Raw genomic sequence first — 20,842 nt, 5'->3', positions numbered from 1 at the left:
AGACTTCTTGAAGTTGATCTTGCATCCCCGATGGTCCAGGAACTGGGTTACTTCTTTGGATGCTTGCAGACCAGCCGTTGCGGGTGCTGCCTGCACCAGCCATTCATCCAGGTACTTTGTTACCTGAACAGTTTCTAGGCATGGTTATTGCACGACTGCGTCTACCAATTTCGTGAAGATACTTGGGACTATGTTTAGTCCGAAGAGTATGGCTCTTAGGACATACTTTATCTTCTGTAACTTGAATCCTAGGTAGGAGGAGAGAGGGCGACTGACTAGAAGCTGCCAATAGGCACCTGTCAGGTCTATGAAGACTGTGAACGCCCCTTTTTGTAATAGGGTCCTTATGTGTAGAAGGATTAACATCCTGAACTTGCTGTTTCTTTTGAACTTGTTGAGTGGCGACAAGTCCAGAATGACTGAGTTTTCTTGAGTCCTTCTTGGGAACACAAAACAGCCTTCCCTGGAATTTGATGGACTTTGCTTTCCTTATAACCTGTATGCTCTAGAGCTATAGGGTATACTCTTCTAGTATGGGGTTGGAGTATTGGAAGAGTTGAGGAAATGGGGGTGGAGGCATGTCTAGTTTCCATCCTAATCCAATCTTGATTAGGCCTTGGGCCCAAGGATCGAAGGTCCGACAATCCTATTGGAGCCTCCCTCCTACCAGAAGTGTCACTTTGCCTATACTGATCAGAAGGTTTACCTCCTCGACCGCCTGCCTGGGGCACCGCGGTCATAGAAACTCTGGGATGTTGTTGAACAGATCGAGGAAAAAGTCTAGACTTTTTCGTCTTCCTTTTAGGTTGGGGACCCACATCCGGGGAAGACTTCCTCTTTGAAGAGATGCCCCACTTCTGGAGAAGATTCCTATTGTCCGTGGTGGCTTTCTCGATTACTTTTTTGACTACCTCGTTTGGAAAGAGGTCTTTACCCCAGATGTTGGAAGATATCAGCTTCTTGGGTTCATGTTTCACTGTTGCAGCAGCGAACACGAACTCCCTACAGGCTCTCCTAGCCTTCATAAAGGCATATAGGTCTTTTACTAAGGTGGCCATATACATTTTGGCCAAGACCATGAGCATGTCTGGGGTACTTTGATGGGCTGAACACATCTCTATGCAGTTTTGTAGGGATAAGGAGGCTGCAAGTCTCTCCTTTGTCTCTTGTTCCTTGCACAAGAGAAACTCAGAAATTTTAGGGAGATTCTCGCTGAACTGTCGTCCAGCGATGTCCGCGTCCAGTTTCCCTACTGAAAAGGTTAAGCGGACTTCCTTCCAATCCTTCTCCTGCATGGGCAAGGCTAGTGACAGAGGCCTGCACTCCTCAAGTGCAGGGAATGGTTTGCCTGCCTCTACTGCCTTGGCAACAGATTTAAATGTCTTCCACGTAAAGGGGAATGCTATTGAAGCAGGACCAAGAAAGGTAGGGTGTCTCTTACTCAGGGTGAACACTTTTGACACCAAGTAACCCGCCTTTCTCAGGCTACTTGACAAGATAGCCTGTGCCTTATCGTGGTAGAGAACCATGACTTCCTTCGGTTCCGTTTCTTTTTCTGACGTTGGTTCATGCTTCAGTCGAATGAAGCAATCAAGGAAAGCGTTAAAACTTGGTCAAAACTGGATTTTGTCTAAAGGAACAGTTCCCATCTTCTCTGAGATGTAGTTTGCCATCTAAAATCGGCATAAGCTCCACATAACTCCAGGGATTGGTTTTGGAGCATGTCGGGAGGTCTTGGTCTCTGGGTTGCTTGAATGACCCTCGGGAGGCGACGAGTGGAGCTTCACGGAGCTCTCTCTTGAGTTTCGCTTCTTTTGTTTCGCCTTGTTTGCAAAAGTTTTCCATTAGACCCGTAAGATGGGCCAGTAACTGGTCCATTTTGTCTAATAGAGGGGTAGAAGGTGAAGACGTCGAGGTTAACAGCTCCAGGGCCGGCGCAGATGGAAGCAATTCCAACACAACATCGTCATCTTCTTCCAGGGGTGCCTTCCTGCCCTCCGTCTCGATGTCAATCTGGATGCAGGGAGGTGCGAATCGTGCCTGGGGCACCACTATTTCACTTCTTGCTTTCGGAAACAGTAAGCTACACATCCTATTGTTTGGTAGGTATGGTCCCAGAGAGATCTTCTGGAACCCTCTTACCCATTTGCGTAGTTTCTTACGTGCCGCATCCCTAGACTCCATTGACTTGGGATCATCAAAACCTTCGGTCACTGAGGTCTTGGGGGTCCCAATATTGCAGGGATTCAGTAATAATATTGCAGGGGGCATGAGACCTGCATGCTTTATGACCGTAAAAGTACTTACTCTTAAGATTGCAGAAGACTGCATTACATTTCATCTGGGGTTCCTCCTGTAAAGAAAGGAAAGCAGAATGAGTATACAGTTGTTTATCTCACCTGATAAGCAATATGTAATTAGTCATCTTAATTATTATAGCTTAGGATAGTAAGCTAGAAAGGAATAATGAGAGACACATACTTGTGTATCCTTTGCAAACAATTGCTGTAACCTCCCCCCAGTATTAAATATAAAGAGTTTCTTTTTTCAAGGCAACTCGAAGGAAAAGGGTTCTAACCCCTATGGATAGAAAAAGTGTACACTGCCACTGATCCTTCTTATTATTTAATACTGTGGGATAAGTATAAACTGATTTCCAATCTGTTCTTTCAATATAGGTTCGGTCTCAGCAGAAGCCTGCACAAGGGTACCCAAGATATGTTAGAAATTAACTACTGTATAGTAATACTATAGTTTTCTGTTTGCAGTATATACTATATTGCAAAATACTGGCTACTGTATAATCATATACTGTAGTTCAGCCGGTGTGCTGCCAGCATGGCTAGCACCTGGCGGCACGGTCCAGCCAGCATGTCGCCGACTGGACTAGAAATTAGAAAAGACACATATTTGTGTATCCTACTCAGTCAATTGCTGTGACCTTCCCTTCCAATATTAAACCATAGAGTTTCCTGATCAGGGAAGCTCAAGACAAGGGTTCTAACCTTTAAGGATAGAAAGTGTACTACCACTGGCCCTTCTAAATTATTTAATATTGTAAGGTAAAATGTAAACTGATTTCTAATCAGAGTATTGAAGAAATTCTATTCTTTCAATATAGGATTGATGTCAGCAAAGGCCTGGGCAAGGATACCCAAGATATGTTGGAAAATAACTACTAGTATAATATATACAATAGTTTTCTATCTGCAGTATATACTATACTGCAAATATACTGACTACTGTATAATCATATACTGTAATTTGGCTGGCATATAGCCGGCATAGCTAGTCCCTGACGGCACAGTCCGGCCGGCATATTAGCTGATAGAGAGAGAGAAAGCATGGAATGAAGGACTGCCTTATTACTATGTATGTTTACACTAAATAAGGATGTAAATATATAATTTACTGCCTTTCCCCAGAAAGGTTCAAATGGAAGGGGAGAATGCATCATTCAGGCTTCCATCCAACCACAAGTACCGTTGCCGGCATATGGCCGGCAGGCTAGTACCCGGCAGCACTGGTACAGTCGACATGCCGCCGGCTGAGTCAGTACCTGTCGGCGCAAGCCGGCCGGGTTAATACCCCGGCAACAGGACTTGTAGCCGGCATTCCAAGGGAGAACTGAAGAACCTTGGTGACAGAAGGGTCTCCCTCCCCCGGCAGCCGTCATGGCCGCCGCCAGCAGTCAAACAGCTGTAATGTAGGAGCCAGGCTGGCCCCGCAACCTACCGGCAAGCGGTGAGATTGCAGGACGACGGCCATAGTAAAAGTACAGAGAGGGGCAGGGGAAAGAGTCCTATATCAAGTGTAAAAGGCGGTGGCAATGTTGCCGCCCCCACTACGCAAGGGAGAAACTCTGTTTCAGTATCGGCGCCGTCCTAGGCGGTAGAAGAATGTCTATTTTTCAACCTAGGGTTTGCCGAAATAGTGTTAGAATGGGCCGGCAGGATTGCCGCCCCCTCTCAACAAAAGAGAAACATCGTTTCAGTGCTGGCGCCATCCTAGGCTGTAGGAGAATATCTATTCTTCAGCCTAGGGTCTGTCAGCATAAGACTAGTCTTCTAAACTACAGGGAGAAGGTGGCAGCACATACCACCCCCCCCAGGTGCGGTTTAGGGAGGCTTAGCCTCCTATGCCGGCGGCTATAAGCCGGCAGGGGAGTGACTACTCACCCTGCCGGCAAAAGACTGAATACTCTGAGATTCTGTCAAAAATCAAAGCCGGACACTCGCCGGCAAGGTGGGAGACAGAAAAACCCTAGCCTAGTCAAGCCGGAGTAACTTACTCTATGGCAAGACCAGAAAGGGTTGCCGCCTGCGGCAGCACTCAGAGGGAAAGAGGGATTACCCATGACTCTCCAAGGAGACAAGTATCGATTTATATAATTCTAGGAGATATACTATCTCCCATAGAATCGATAAAACGATACATAAGGGTAAACGGGGAAATGTCTGAAAGTATACTACATCGCCTAAGTTAGTTAACCTAGGCAAGACAAGATCTCGGTTACCTAAATCACCGAAACTAACGTATACGATCGACAAGGAAGGAGGAAAATTATGCATACCCTAAATATTTTTACAAGTATAATTATGCCTAAATAGCTTTCATAATTTATTAATGCTATTTCAACCGGGAAAGTCGTTCTACTAACTAAAGAACACATTCCTTATGAATGACAGTGCCCATGGCGCCTCCGGTAACAGGCCTAGCTCCTTTGCACAATAAATTACTCTAATTTCACTGTGAAACAGGAGCTAAAATTATATGCACTGTAAACAATCAATACTCAACTTTCTAGAGGCAAAAGAAGCTGGAGATTGCATAATAATCCTCACAAAATCGATCGAAAAGGTTAGATCAACATGGAACACCACCGTGCGAATTCGCTACGAAATTAGGAATGACCGCCATCTTGATACTGGATAGTGGTATGGGAAATAGGGTAACCTTGATAACGGGTCCCCTTCCAAAATTGCCACTCTTCCCCCTCGAGGCGAAAATGCTATTCGGGGTGAAGATCGCTGTGTTATATCAAGATATACGTCCCCTGATTTATGCGATATCCTTAAGAGAATTTTAAGGATATTCGCGCCATGAGTTAGAATTCTGGAGACCTAAAGGTAAATTCTCTGGGAATATCACTGTAGTTCATATATCCCTTGGAAGCTACTAGTATTAGGAACCTACCATCAGGATGACATGGCTTGAGCCCAGAAAAGCACTTACACCCTTATTTATGATTAATAAACATTTAATAAGGTAGCCCTTCACTCCATGCTTTCTCTCTCTGTCAGCTAGTGCCACCAGGTGCTAACCGAGCCGGCATGTCGCCGGCTGGACCGGTGCCGCCAGGTGCTAGCCTCGTCGGCAACATGGCGGCTGGGCCGGTGCCGCCAAGTGCTAGCCTAGCCGGCAATATGCCGGCTGGGCCGGTGCCGCCAAGTGCTAGCTTAGCCGGCAACATGCCAGCTGAACTACAGTATATGATTATACAGTGGCCAGTATATTTGCAGCATAGGTTATACTGCAGACAGAAAACTATAGTATATATTATACAGTAGTTATTTTCCAACATAGCCTGTATATCCTTGCAAAGTCTATTGTTGAGACCAGTCCTATATCGAAAGAGAAGATTTCTTTCAATACACTGATAGCTAATCAGTTAACAAATTACTGTACCCCACAATATTAAAAACCTTAAGAAGGGTCAGTGTTAAGATACACTTATGTACCCCTAGGGGTTAGAACCCTTCTCTTGGGTTTCCTGAATAAGAAGACTCTTTGGCTTTAATTTTGGGGGAGGTCACAGCAATTGGCTGGACAAGAAACACAAGTATGTGTCTTTCCTAGTTCCTATCTAGTTTGACTATCCTAAGCTATAATGGTTAAAATAATAGTAATATTTTACATATTTGTTTATCAGATGAGATAATCTACCGCATGCTCATTTAAATTTCCTCTCTTTATAGGAGGACCTAGTGAAGTGTGAAGTCATCTTCTGCAACATCAGGAGTAAAGACTTTTGTGGCCACAAAGAATGCAGGTCTCATGCCCCCTGCACCAGCGCTAAAGATGCCCTACGGTACTGGGACCCCCAAGGCTGCAACGTATGCCGGACCTTGGTTACCGAAGGTTTTGATGACCCCAAGTCTGTGGAGTCAAGGGATGCAGCATGAGAAAAGCTGCGTAGATGGGTACGTGGGATCCAGAAGAACTCGACGGGACCGTACCTTCCTAACGAAAGAATGCGCAACTTGCTGTTCCCTAAAGCGGGTATTAAAGCTGTCATACCCCAGTCACGACCTGAAATTCCATGCGTCCAGATTGCCGTCAAGACGGAAGTCAGTGACGCGTTATAAGGTATGGACATCCACCAAGAGGAGAGGATGTCTGAAGTGTCCTCGGACACTGAGAAGGATCTTCTCAAGGAAAATCACGAGGAGGAGTCTACACTGACTCCCGGGGAAGATGATGAAGTTGAGTCGGAGTCCCTTCCATCGCTGCCGGCACTGGAGCCGTTACCCTCAACCTCATCTGCTCCTCCATCAGACGACATGAGACAAGCACTGGCCAATCTTACAGCTCTGATGGAGAGCATTTGCAAACAAGATGAAGTTAGGGAAGCGAAACTTGAAAGACAGCTTCATAAAGCTCGACTCTCCGCTTCCCTTGGGTCTCACAGGAGACCTCCCACCCTGCTCCGAAACTACTCCCAGGAGACATGCGGAGTATATGCCAATCACTAACGGCAAACTCTGGATTTCGGAGAAGCTGGGAGCCGTCCCTATTGATGACATTCAGTTCTGGCCAAGCTTCAAGGCCTACCCAGACTGCTTCATCCGACTGAAGCTGGAACCAGTGTCGAAGGAAGAGACGGAACCCAAGGAGGTCATAGTATTCGACCATGACAAGGCTCAGGCTCTTATGTCAAGCAGCCTGAAGAACGTGGGCTACACAAATTCTAAGGTGTCTGCCCTCAGCAATAAACATCCTACCTTTCTTGCTCCAGCCTCAATAGCCTTCCCCTTTACATCGAAGGCTCTCAAAGCTGTTGTCAAGGCAGTAGAGGCAGGCAAACCTTGTCCTTCATTGGATGAGTGTAGACCCCTGTCGTTAGCCCTGCCCATGGAGGATAAGGATTGGAAAGAAGTCCACCTTACCTTCTCAGTTGGAAAGTTGGAGGCAGATATCGCTGGACGACAGTTCAACGAAAATCTCCCAAAGTTGTCAGACTTTCTCTTGCGTAGGGAGCAAGAAACGAAAGAAAGACTAGCGGCATCTCTATCCCTACAGAACTGTATGGAGATGACTGCAGGCTTGAAGAGCACCCCAGATATGAACATGGTCATGGCCAAGATGGACATGGCTACCTTGGTAAAGGACCTATACGACTTTTTCAAAGCCAGGAGGGCATGTAGAGAGTTCGTGTTTGCTACGGCAACCGTAAAACAGAAACCCAGGAAGCTGATAGCTTCCAATATCTGGGGTAAAGACCTTTTCCCAAATGAAGTGGTCAAGGAGGTAGTTGACAAAGCCGCCACAGAGTATAGGAACCTTCTCCAGAAGTGGAGCATGTCATCCAAAAGGAAGTCTTCCCTGGATGAGGGTCCCCAGCCTAAAAAGAAGACTAAAAGACCTAGACTACCCTCTCGGCCTGCCAAGCAACAACATCCCACAGTCACCATGACCGCGGTGCCCCAAGTGGTTGCTCAACCGCAAACCGCTTACTTGATGGTACCTCAACAGCTGGTTGCCCAGTCACCAGCATTCAACCCTGCGTTTGAGAGGCAGACCACTACCTTTCGTTCAAAAGGTAGAGGCTCTAGACGGGGCTCCTCAAAACACCCCTCATGATGTAAGGGAGGTAGGGAAGGACGCGGTCAGGGAGGTAAATCCTCCGGAAAACAGAAGAAACGAGTTGCTTCAGGCAGGAGGGAGGCTCCAACAATTTCAGGATCGTTGGACCTTCGATCCTTGGGCCCACAGACTAATCAAGAACGGACTTGGAAGGAGCTGGAGCAAGGCTCTACCATCATTTCCTCAATTCTTCCAACACTCCACCCCCTTATTGGAAGAATATACCCTAGAACTATTGAGCAAACGGGTATTAAGGAGGGCAAACTCCATCAAATTCCAGGGAAGGCTGTTTTGTGTTCCCAAGAAGGACTCGGACAAACTCAGAGTCATTCTGGACTTGTCGCCACTCAACAAGTTCATCGAGAACAACAAGTTCAGGATGTTAACTCTTCAACACATTAGGACCCTGTTACCAAAAGGGGCGTACACAGTCTCAATAGACCTGGCAGATGCTTATTGGCGTATTCCAGTCAACCGCCCCCTCTCCTCCTACCTAGGATTCAGACTACAAAAGAAAAAGTACGTCTTAAGAGCCATGCCCTTCGGACTAAACATAGCCCCAAGGATCATCACGAAACTGGCAGACGCAGTCGTTCAACAACTACGCCTAGAAGGCGTTCAGGTAGCAGCATACCTAGATGACTGGCTGGTGTGGGCAGCATCCAGGACGGCTTGTCTGCAAGCATCTATGAAAGTGATCCAGTTCCTGGAACATCTGGGATTCAAGATCAACAGCAAGAAGTCTCGACTTTCTCCAGCTCAAGAGTTTCAATGGCTGGGAATCCATTGGAACTTGAAGTCACACCGTCTCTCCATTCCTCCAAGGAAGAGGAGAGAGATTGCAGGATCTGTCAAGACTACTGAAATCCGACAGGATCTCAAGACGGCAACAGGAAAGAGTACTGGGCTCTCTCCAGTTCGCAGCAGTGACAGACCCAGTGCTAAAAGCACAACTTGAAGATGCGTCAGGAGTCTGGAGAAGATATGCATCAAACGCTCGAAGAGATCAAAGAAGACCGGTACCGACTTTACTACAATCACTTCTCAAGCCATGGTCAAAGGCCAAGAACCTAAAGAGGACTCTGCCCTTGCAACCACCACCTCTACCATCGGTGACCATCCACATGGATGCCTCGACGGAAGGATGGGGAGGTCACTCCCATCAATGGAAAGTCCAAGGGACCTGGTCTTCCCTGTTCAAGACCTTTCACATCAACATTTTGGAGGCCATGGCAGTCCTTTTAACGTTGAAGAAACTCTCCCCTCGCAGATCAGCCCACATCAGGCTGATCTGGGACAGCGAAGTGATAGTGAGATTTCTGAACCGTCAAGGCTCGAGATCGCCCCAGATCAACCAAGTGATATTGGCCATCTTCCGTGCCAGCGGACGCTCTTTCCAGGCTCATGCCGATTAGAGTCAGAATGGTCCCTAGACCCAGACTCATTCTCCTTCATTTTACATCAAGTCCCGGAACTGCAGATCGACCTCTTCGCGACAAGCGACAACAAGAAACTACCTCGATATGTAGCCCCATACGAGGATCCTCTAGCAGAGGCGACGGACGCCATATCCCTCGACTGGAACAGATGAAACCGGATTTACCTGTTCCCTCTGACCAATCTCCTAATGAAGGTCCTCAACAGGCTGAGATCCTTTTGAGGAATGGTGGCTCTAGTGGCTCCCAAGTGGCCAAAGAGCAACTGGTTTCCTCTGGTAATGGAACTGAAGCTGAGGCTGGTTCCTCTACCGGACCCAGCACTATCTCAACAGGTACAAAGTAGACTGTCTTCGCTTCATCACAGATAACCCAAAACCTTCATCTCATGATTTTCTCTCCTTAGCAGTTAAGAAAAGATTTGGGATCTCAAAAGGCAGTATAGACTTCTTAGAAGAAAAAGTGGGTTGCTTTCGTCAAAGCAAAAGGACCGAAAGAAATCTCAATGGACTTTTGTCTGTCCTTCTTTATCCACCTTCATAGACAAGGTCTGGCAGCCAACACGATAACTACGTGTAAGTCGGCTCTGACTAGACCTCTGCTATACACCTTCCAAGTGGACCTGTCGAACGAAATCTTTAACAAGATCCCTAAGGCATGTTCTAGATCCAGGCCTGCAGCTCCCCTGAAGCCCATTTCATGGGGCTGGACAAGGTCCTACACTATGCTTCAACAGTGAACAATGAAGATTGCTCTCTTAAGGATTTGACGGAAAAAGTAATTTTTCTGTTCGCTATAGCCTCAGGGGCTAGAGTTAGTGAAATAGTGGCCCTATCCAGAGACGAGGGCCATATTCAGTTCACAGAAGTGGGAGAACTGAATCTTTTTCCTGATCCAACCTTTTTCGCTAAGAACGAGCTACCCACTAAAAGCTGGGGTCCCTGGAGAATCTGCCCTCTGAAGGAAGATGTCTCTCTGTGTCCAGTAGAATGTCTAAAGGTCTATCTTTGAAGAACTTCAGACTTCAAGGGAGGACAGCTCTTTAAAGGAGAAACTTCCGGATCAAACTTATCCCTAAAACAACTGAGGGCAAAGCTCACCTTCTTTATTCGCAGAGCATATCCTGACAGTACACCCGCAGGTCATGATCCAAGAAAAATTGCTTCATCACTGAACTTTTTTCAGTATATGGACTTTGAGCGACTTTGAGGTGGAGCATTATATAGATAACACTCGTGCCGTGTGTACTTTACACAGTGTTGATAATATCCAACAAAAACTATATTAGAAAATTTTATTAAATTTTCAAATTCAAATGTGGCACTAATCATTTCTTCTTTTTCAGGTGGAAATAAAATTTTCCGTTTTAATGTTGCCTAATGTATATTTCTCTTTATATATATTAACATATATTACACGTTACCTTATATTTGGTCATTTATTGTGAATAAAGACCTATTAATGTGTAATTGTGTCTTATTTCACCCTACAATTAATACAAATAAAGTATTGCCAGAGTTTTATTACCTGATTACCTAAGTAAAACTGATATTATTGTATGTTTGGACAATAAAATAGCTGTTACTTTTACTCCAACACGATATACAAACAATGGGACTCCTGTATATCTAGTTGATGCTATGTTGCAACATGATATACAAACAGTGAGACTCTTGTATATCTAGTTGATGCCATGTTCCAATACATTATACAAGCCGTGAGACTCTTGTATATCTAGCTGATGCTATGTTCCTATACAATATACAAACTGTGAGACTCTTGTATATATAGTTGATGCTATGTTTGTTCATACAATATATGTGAACCATGAGAACCCTTTCCAACTGTCTAGTATGACTCTTCCCTGCAGGGGGCAGGAAGCGCTAACGTTGTGTATGATTAGTGGTAATGACATATAATGGTAATGTCATATGTCTCAATGGCCTGGATGGCCATAGGAATAATTGTCCCAAGGTTAAGGCACCTATAAAATCCACAGATACAGTACTTTCTAGTAATTCTCTGGTAAACTTCCATCAGGACGACATGGCCTGAGCCCAAAAAACGGATTTTGAGCGAAGCGAAAAATCTATTTTTGGGTGAGATAGCCATGTCGTCCTATTGGACCCGCCTTCCTTTTCTATAAGAAAAGGCCTTGGCAGGATCCCTCCCAAAAATACTATATCTGTAGCATCATGCTCAATGCTACAAGGAATAAGCGCCATCTTAGAATAAGCACCATCTAGGATGCTCGTAATAGTACGGGAAGAAGGGTAACCTTGATAACGGCTCCCCTTCTGTTTTCGCCACTCTTCCCCCTCGAGGTGAAAACGCTATTCGGGTTGAAGATTGCTATGTGTCGTATCAAGATATACGTCCCCTGATATTATGCGATATCCTTAAGAGAAATTTTAAGGATATTCGCACCAGGAGTTAGAATTCTGGAGACCTAAAGGTCAATTCTCTGGGAATATCACTGTAGCCAAATATCCCTTAGAAAGCTACCTATAGGAACCTTCCATCAGGATGACATGGCTTTCTCACCCAAAAATAGATTTTTCGCTTCGCTCAAAATCCGTTTTGTAATTTCTTAAGTTGCACTTTTGGTAAATTGTAGTAGATGGAGTTACAGTAGTCAATCCTGGTATTAACACTGTTTATCACACATTTCTTTACAAAATGTTCATCCAGGTACTTCTTTTTTTAAATCAATGTTTCTATGATGATAACTATTGTTCTTTAGTCTTGGGTAGTGCCATAGTTTCTTTCCCATGGTCTTCCACTGTCTTGGGTTCCACTGTTCTCTTGCTTGAGGGTACACTTGATCATACTATTCTTTTTTTCTTCCCCTGGTTTTTAGAAATGGTGTGTTGGACAGGCTTAATAGAAGGGCCATGGATGCCTGGTGGTTTATCAAGAGGTTGCCTTTTCCTTATCTGTTTCTTCTTCTTTTCCAAACCATCCTTACTGTTGTCCTGCCTTCAGTTGAAGTAGCTATCCTGGAGGGTATTTAGCCTTGCATGGTGTATCGTCTTCTCCATGTTGGCCAGTTTATCTGACTTTTTTCTATAGTCTATGGGTTTGATCAATCACTTCATTTATATTTTTTGTGTACATATTGTCTTTGTTATCATTCTTGTTGATTTAGTTTTTAAGTATGATGTATCTTTTTTATTGCCATTAATTCTTATGCTGTCTGGAGACATTGAGGAAATTCCTGGACCAGTACGTCCTAGATTTGGTCAATGTTGTCTACTGTATTGCAATATTTGTGGTCTTCATGCAAATATTAAAGACCTTACAATTGCGTCTAGACAGTATGATATTCTTTTGTGCTCAGAAACTTTGGTTTCTAATATGAGGCACTCATCTGAGCTCCATATAACTGGTTTCAAGAAGCCAATAATTTTGAAACGAGATGGATTCCTAGGGCAAGGGGAATGGCGATGCATATTAGAACTGAGAACTCTGCCTCTCCTAAGTTCTACCATGAATAAGGATGTCATGAGATTCAGGTAATAAAGGTTTGTGGCAGGCATAACAACTTTTTGTGTTTTATGTACTGGAATCCAGACATGGAGGATTCTATCTTCGATTGTCTTCTTACCATTATGGCTAAGATACAAGATGATAGAAAGGCCTCTTTTGTCTTTATTGGTGATTTCAATGTTCACCGTAGGGAGTGGTTATATTCTGTTTCTCCTGCCGATCGCCATGGCCTAAGAGCTTTAGACTTTGTCTCTGAATCACGCTGTGAGCAAATCATAAGTGAAGCTACACACAGGTCTGGTAACTGCTTGGACTTTGTATACAGACTTCCCTGGCGTTAAAAGAAGTAAGGTTGGTTCTCCAATTGGTACATCTGATCATACCCTGATTCCATTAGTAGTGAAGACTGAGCAGCCTGTCCCTGATGTATCATAAACATGTAAAATTTATATGAAATCGCAAGCAGACTGGAATGGAATTTTGAGTGATCTTTTGGGCCTGAATTGGTCACAATAGTTTAGTAGAACTAATCCTGTTGTCCCTTTGAATGAGAATCTATTCAACATGATTGATAGGCCTATCCCTTCTTGTGTGCTAAGGTACACATCACTCTTGTTGAGTAGGCATGTGCAGACGGTGGTGAAGTGGATTTCTGCTTTGTAGGACTCCATGATCCACTGAACAGTCCCTGTCAAGGGTTCTGGCTCTTCGATGGTATCTTTGGACTAGCCTTCATATAGCCATGCCCGAAGGATCATTAAGGAAGAAAGCTGCCTTGGCCTTCGTTGGACCCAATCAGGACCTCATGCAACTTCTACTCTGAAGGATCTGTGCATGAATGGCCCTTTTGAAGCACCTAATTTGACCAATTCAGTAAGGTAAGTAGAGAAGAGGTAGAAGGGATGCCTATGTTTCAGTCAACCCTCTCCTGCTGCCGAGAGTAGGGTTATGCCTAGTATATTGAGCAACTTGACAGAGAAAAGGGTCAACCATTAGATAATGACTGTCCTTTGGGACAGCTACTTACTACCTTTTCTGGACTGCCTGCCTTCTCATACCATGTAGACTGATGCCATTCATAACTGTCCTGCCACATCTTTGAAAGCCTTACCAATATTTTAGAGTTGAAGGGATGTTAGAGGAAATTGTGTTTGAAGACATTTGATATGAATCTCCGGCCTTCTATAGTGGATTTCCTCGGCAAAGTGGCGTACCAGTTAAATGGCCTATGTTCGGACTGTCCACTAATCTCTAGATGTACACTTTAGTGTTCATACTGATGGCAACGTGGTCTCTCCAGTGTGGAATATGTCGTTTGATGTATCCTGACAATTTGTTAATCTTGGCCTCCTTATAGAGGCATTTACTATACTACTGTATTGAGATAACCGAATTGCATTTTGGCAATCATGATAAATTGAGAGAAGTTGAATCTCACTCCCAAGCAGAGGTTGAAGCATCTGGGCATCCTAATAGACATGGCAGCAGTGAATCTTTCCATCAGATGATGAAATCAGTAAAGTCAGAGAGGTAGTGTGACTGTTCTGTCCAGACAGTACTTCTAGCTTGATGGGCATCTCCACCAGAGATCTTTTCAGTGGTGTGGTGTTGGGGGATCACTGGTTGGCCTCTTAAGAGATTCTCCATTCTATCCAGTTTCAGTGGGACAGAATGTATGGGCTAATCTTAGGTGATGGCTAGACGAAGGAAACCTCACTAGAAGAATCTCTCAGCTTCCCATCTCCAGACATGCAACTGTTTTTAGATTTATTGTAGGAAGGGTGAGGCTTTCACCTGGACAATGTGGTTGTATCATATATATAGTCATCAGTCAGCAAAATAAGTGTATCTATGTCAACATATTGCTGAAATAAACATTCCAAGAACATTTGAGGAAAATGTTGATTAGCAATAACACTGCCTTTGTAGCTTACTTCAGCAAGTAAGGAAGTTCAGTATACCCTTGCAAATTAACCAAGTACTGCACATTTAGACGAGGTTTATGCTTTAAAGCTATCAGTCAGTTTTGTCAAAGGAAGCAGATGCCTTTCGTCTATTCAGTCCGATTCACCAGTTGATCACTAGTGTGTTGATTACATCAGGTCTCAGATAAAATTGGTTGCTCCCAAATACAGTACCCTAAAGCTGAGTGATTTCCTGATCTGTTAGCATCTTGAGGGCAGATTGCAGTCTTTACCAAATTTTTACCAAAAAGTTTCTTTCAGTCACTACTGTGGAAGGGGAAAGGCTGCTGCTTAGCCTTGAGCCTTATCTTCCAACTTAAAAGCATAAACATTCCTGCCTCATGGGAGTTGTCTATGCTTGTGAAGAGCTCTTGCCCATCCCAGGACCTCAGACCCCCAGAGTAGGATATGACCCCTGTTCTCAGGACTGTTTTTGTTAGTAGTAGCTTTAGCGAGGAGAGTTGACAAGTTGCAAGGACTCTATTGTATCAACTCAGAAGGTTGGAAGGTCTCTTTAGTATTGTGCCCAAATTCATGACCAAACCCAGACCCCGTCAATCACAGATAATGAAGGAATCTTGAAGTGCCAAATATGATTCACAGCCTTCTAATGAAGAGAGTATACCCACAAGTCCAGCTCCTCATGGGTTTGGAAGCATCATGTTTATGGTAACATGTTCTATGTAAGTCAGGAGGAAAGGGAGAATGACTGGCTTCCCTGCTTCTCCCCTTCCCCTCACCTGGTGATGAACCAGTTGTACTATTACATGATGGATGTGACATTTTTGTTGGTATGCTAATTTTCTGAGCACCATTTTTCTTAAACTGGATCTGTAAGAAGTAGTTCTCCCTCATCTATGATGGAATGTTACACAAGGCGTTTTATTCCAGATCGCTTCTCCCCTTCATAGGGATAAAAAAAGATTCCTTTATTGACCAAGTACTAAGTATATAACCAAATTCTGGCTTACTCATACCTATGATGAATCAATGGGAAGTTGCTTGTGTTATCTCCCTTGCTCCCATATTCCAGGGAAGAAAAAGGACAAACTATTTCTGTTCCAGGGACTAACTACCAACCAATAAATGAGTCCCCCTATTTTAAAGGATGAAAGGTGTGTATATATGTAGGAAAATATTGAAAAAAAAAATCAAAAGTAATTTTTTAGTTTTGCTAGTTAGACCTCTCTCAGTCCTGAACTGAATGTCAAAAGTGAAGAGTCTTTGACAAGAGAGTGGGCAGGGCCACTTGTCCACACTCACCACCTAACGCTAGCGCCTTCATTGAAAATTTCCATAGCCATTCCAGGTCTGTTAAGAGATTCCATATTTTAAAGAATTCAGTTTTGTATAGCTAGAAAAATACAAATTACAGACAATTATTTTTTTTTCATTTTCATGTCTTCCCCTGAGCTTTTCATAAATGTGATTATTTCTTTAGCTCATTTAAGCAGTGAAACTCCTGTTTTAATTTTGAATAGCTTTGTTATTCATATTGATTATTTCTTTTGTAATGTTAGGGGGTTTAGTTACTTTAAGTGTAATTATGATTTTTATTTCCTTCCCAGCTTTATTTTTATTTTATTAGATTTTACCTCTTTTTACAGAAAGACACTCTCCTGGCATAAGATTATATTTTAAAGAGGAGAGGCAAACTAGTTCAGACGATGATAGCTCTAGTTCATACAGTTCTTACAAAAGCTTTCGTAAAAGAAAAAGTTTGTCTTTTGTGAATTCAAAAAAGAGGGAGGATTTAAAAAGAGGATTGAAAAGTAGACAGATCATTGATCAACATTTTGGCCTGGAACCCAAGCCTGGCACAAGTGGTTGTCATTATAAAAATACTACTACAGGACTAGTTACAACTTGTAGTACAGAAGAAGTTGCTGTTTCAAAGAACTCAAAGAAGAGAAAATTATACACAAAAAACTCGGTATTAGCTCCACTACAAGAAAATACTAGTCCCAGGAGGTCACTATCAGAAAATACCTGTATTCCCAGGAGGTCATCAACACCTAAAATGCTGAATGAAGAAAGTCCTCCAGATCCAACAATTGCAGATAACTGTAATAAGAATCAGAAGAAAAATTTTTCAGAATTAGAAGATAACTCTAATACTGAGGAGTCACAAGTTGAGTCAGAGGAGATTCCATTATTACTTGGAAATCCATCATTGAAATCATGTAAAGTATCGAACAGTTTGAATAGGAATGATGCAGCTGTGATGAATAAATCAGGAATATCAAATGCATCTAGTCCAGGAAAAGAAAAAGAGCCAGAAACATTAGCAAATAAGAAATCCATATCCTCAGATAGAGAACCCATTTCCACTGAAATTACCTCTTCTACAATAAAGCTTTTGGAAGAAGACAGTATAGGTCAGAATGATTGTGCACAAGTAGAACCTTTGTCATGTGAGATGGAAAGTGGTGACACAACCAACTCACAAAACAATAATACATTATCAGAAATAGAAAGTGAAGAGGAATCTAATGCTCCATCAAAAAGAATGCATAGGAGTTTATCACTACCCAAGCCAGGTAGCATTGAAGAAAGAAGGCTATTCAGGAATAATTCATTTATAAATCTTCGTCCTAATACTATAAGACGGAAGTTACGAAAGAGACATGTTCGTTTGTTAAAGATGTGAATTGGTATCCAAAATTTTGTTTGGATGATTTTAACTGAAACACTACTGTATTATATATTTTTATATGGCATACCACCTTATTCTCTTTTGGGAAGGATGGAAAATTATTCTTTGTCTCCCATTTTTATTGTAAAAATTTTTCAATTTTTTTTATAGAATAGAGAAATATCTTTATGTAAAGTATACATTAGTTTGGATGAAAGTTACTTGTCATTAATCCATGATTGTATACACAGGTAAATTAAAATACATTTGAAGTCTCCATTTCTATTACTTGACCACTGAAATACCATGTACAGTATTAGATGATCACTAAAAAGTGCAACTTAGATGGGCTATGTGTTGAATGGTCTTAAGATATCGGTTTAACAGATTGTATTTACTCTTGTTATCTCTTATATTGTTTTGTAAATAATGTTACAGCAAATATTGTAAGAAATGTATTCTGTAATTTAACACAAAATTATTCAGCTTCATTGCTATTATTACCTTTTTAAAAGTTAACTTTTCATTTTATGGGTTTGGCATGAAAAGAGTTATCTCTGCTGTTGTGTTCTCTGCTTTTTCTACCATAATTCCCTTCTGTCCACAGATCTCCATCAGTAAACAACTTTTTTCAATGATTTTCCTAGCCTTATCAACGATAATCATCCAATTACTTTTTTACTTACAGTCGGCCAGAAATATCTTGAAATGTAGAAAATCCTTGAATATATACTGCACATCTTAACCCTTTTACCCCCAAGCTATTTGGAACTTTTCAACCCTTAACCCCCAGGTGTTTTCTTTTTCAAGCACATTTTGCAATATATTTTTTTTAAATTGCGCTAACAGCCTTAATTTTCGTCATAGAGAGGTCAGGTTGGTCTCATTATTTTGGGAAATGCCTGAAGTTTCTCACAAAGTTATCAAAAATATGCAAAAAAATGTAAATCGCAGATTTTTGCAAGGACCTACCAGTATGTCCATGGGGGTAAAGGGATGAGTTTTTTTAAAAGTACCAGTACGTCCATTGGGAGTAAAAGGGATAACAGCATTCCTAGACCCTTGTTTGTCATATATAACATAAAACATTTTATGTCACTTTAGTGACATTATCATTGGCAAAAAAACTATATGAAAGGTTAAAACTTGCATTATTTTACATAATTTCCCTCCCCTAAAACATTCTAATCTGCATGTGGTAGTGGATGACTTCACATGCCCAAACCATCTATCATTGAGATATTAGTCTATTATCCAGCCTTGTAAATAAATTCTTACCAATTTTTGATGAGGAGATACGTATTAACCAATAGTGTAGTGGTTTCTTAGCACATAATGTTGGCTGTTGCTAAATTATTATCTTTTGCCTCTGGGTATGTCTTTCCACTTTGATATAAGTCATCGTAATGTCTCTTCCCTATTGGCTTCTTATGTATGACAGGCATGACAAATTCACTAATTTTTTTTATTTTTTAAGCAGTCCTAAGTATTTGCTTGTGACAGTATCTGTTAATTTTGATACAAGGAGCATATAGTATTGAATTCAATCTTACCATCTCCCAAATCATCAATACAGCAACTTTCTGATTATGATTTTTCTTACTCTCATTCTGGTCATTAGAAGTATGGTTTTGCTTACATTAGTTTTCAGCTCTCCATGTCAATTACAACTATGTATCTATTGAAAATTTTTGGGATGATTTCTGATTTTGCTGTTAAAACCAGATAATCAGCATGAATCATCTAGGACCCTTCCTGCCTTGCTAGTAGTTGGTGAACTTGTGGATGGGGCTTATGCATGAATCTAATTACTGTATCTTTGTATATACTGTATATCCATATACTGTACTTGTATCTCTTTTTTTTTTTTTTTGTATTTGTACCAGCAATAGACTAAAGTGTAGTTTATAGTCTGTGTCTTGCTTCCATCCAACTCATAGCCAGCTTCTCCTATTATTGGCTCCTGTATGTTTGAGTTTTGGAAAGGTATGCAATATTCCTAGGGTTAGGACTTGGCATTTCGACCCCTTTTTATATTACCATAATTTTTTATATAGATAGACAACACTGGTCATAAAAATGAACGGTTGAAGATAGGAGCTGAGTAAGTTCAACAAAGCTCTCAGTTTTATTATTTTTAATTAAGAATTTTGTACAGTAACAAATTTCAAGTGGACAAATGTATTTTATTTTTCAGATGAATAGAGTACATTACATGAATGCAGCAGTTATTTTACATAATGATTAGAAGTATCCACTAGAGTTGAATATACAATCCTCTAAGGTCTCATAACTATATCTCAGTTATTTTGAATAATACCTTTGATAATAAGTCTTCACTCATTGTTATTTTCTTCAGTACTTACAGATTTGTTACACTTTGTAAACCCTTAGTAGAATACTTGGTATCATTCACAGGCAGTAGGGCTTTATATTTCTGATTTATGATGAATAAATGGTTCTGATCTGTAAAGTTTTCTGATGCTTTAGGGTAAGGATAGATTATTTATATATTGACTTTTGAGTTAAGATTTTTGTACTGCATTGTCAATGGTACTTGTTTAAAAAATTACTTAAGCTCTACTAATGTAATTAATTTTGTGAGAGTTAAGATTTTTTTTTACTACAATGTCAATGGTACTTGTTAAAAAAAATAAGTTCTATTAATGTACTGTAGTTGATTTTTGTAAGAATTTAGATTTTTTTATTGCAGTGTCAATGGTATTCATTTAAAAAAATTGCTCTATCAATGTAATCAGTTTTGTGAGAATTAAGATTTTTTTTCTACTGCAGTGTCAATGGTACTTGTTTAAAAAGTTACTTAAGCTCTATCAGTGTGCAGTAATTGATTTTGTGAAAATTAAAGAATAAGACAGAATATATAGGGGTAATGTCTTGATTACCTATTTAGTTCAGGAATACAACTTAAATGCAAGAACTTATGAAAATATGTATATTAACATTAGGAAATCATCAAAAGGTATGTGGACATGAAAGAAATGATTTCTTTGTGATTTTTCTATTCATTTTGGATAATGTTCTGAAAAAAATTATTTAATAAAAGATATTTTTTTACACTTTTTTTGTTTGGGTATTTTAATCGGTTGAAACATTTCTCTTCGTACAAAACATTACTGTAAAATTGATGTAGATTATACTTATAGTATCTGCCCAATTTCTGGGACTCCAGTCCTTGGTAGAAGAAACAATATCTGTTGCTCCCCATAGGTTTTGACACTGCTGAAAGATGATGAAGGACCTAAAGCAACTAAAGGTATCTCTTGTGAAGGAGAACGTCAAGAACCCATAGCTCATGAGATTAACAGGTGGTTAATAATTGGACTGCAGTCCTGTTAAGGATTTGAGGCTCTTTAAGTGTGGCTGACAAGTGTCAAGAAGAGATTTGTTTACTCACTATGTTTTAGCATTTAGTATCCCAGTAGGATGTCATC

The 20,842-nt window shown here is 41.4% G+C and overlaps 1 protein-coding gene across 1 annotated transcript in view; it reads left to right on the top strand.

The window, feature by feature from the left end:
* Window positions 1-20,465, top strand: part of LOC137631060 (uro-adherence factor A-like) — a 264,160-nt gene extending 243,695 nt beyond the window's left edge. Inside the window, exon 13 of the mRNA XM_068362655.1 lies at window positions 16,363-20,465. Coding sequence (XP_068218756.1) covers window positions 16,363-17,405 — 1,043 coding nt within the window. The 3' untranslated portion in view covers window positions 17,406-20,465. The remainder of the gene's footprint in view (window positions 1-16,362) is intronic.
* Window positions 20,466-20,842: the final 377 nt, after the last annotated feature.

The sequence above is a fragment of the Palaemon carinicauda genome, chromosome 39 (assembly GCF_036898095.1).
Source record: "Palaemon carinicauda isolate YSFRI2023 chromosome 39, ASM3689809v2, whole genome shotgun sequence".
In the NCBI taxonomy this organism is placed as follows: Eukaryota; Metazoa; Arthropoda; class Malacostraca; order Decapoda; family Palaemonidae; genus Palaemon; species Palaemon carinicauda.
Note: the sequence above shows the minus strand (reverse complement) of the source record. Positions and strands in the feature narration are given on the sequence as shown.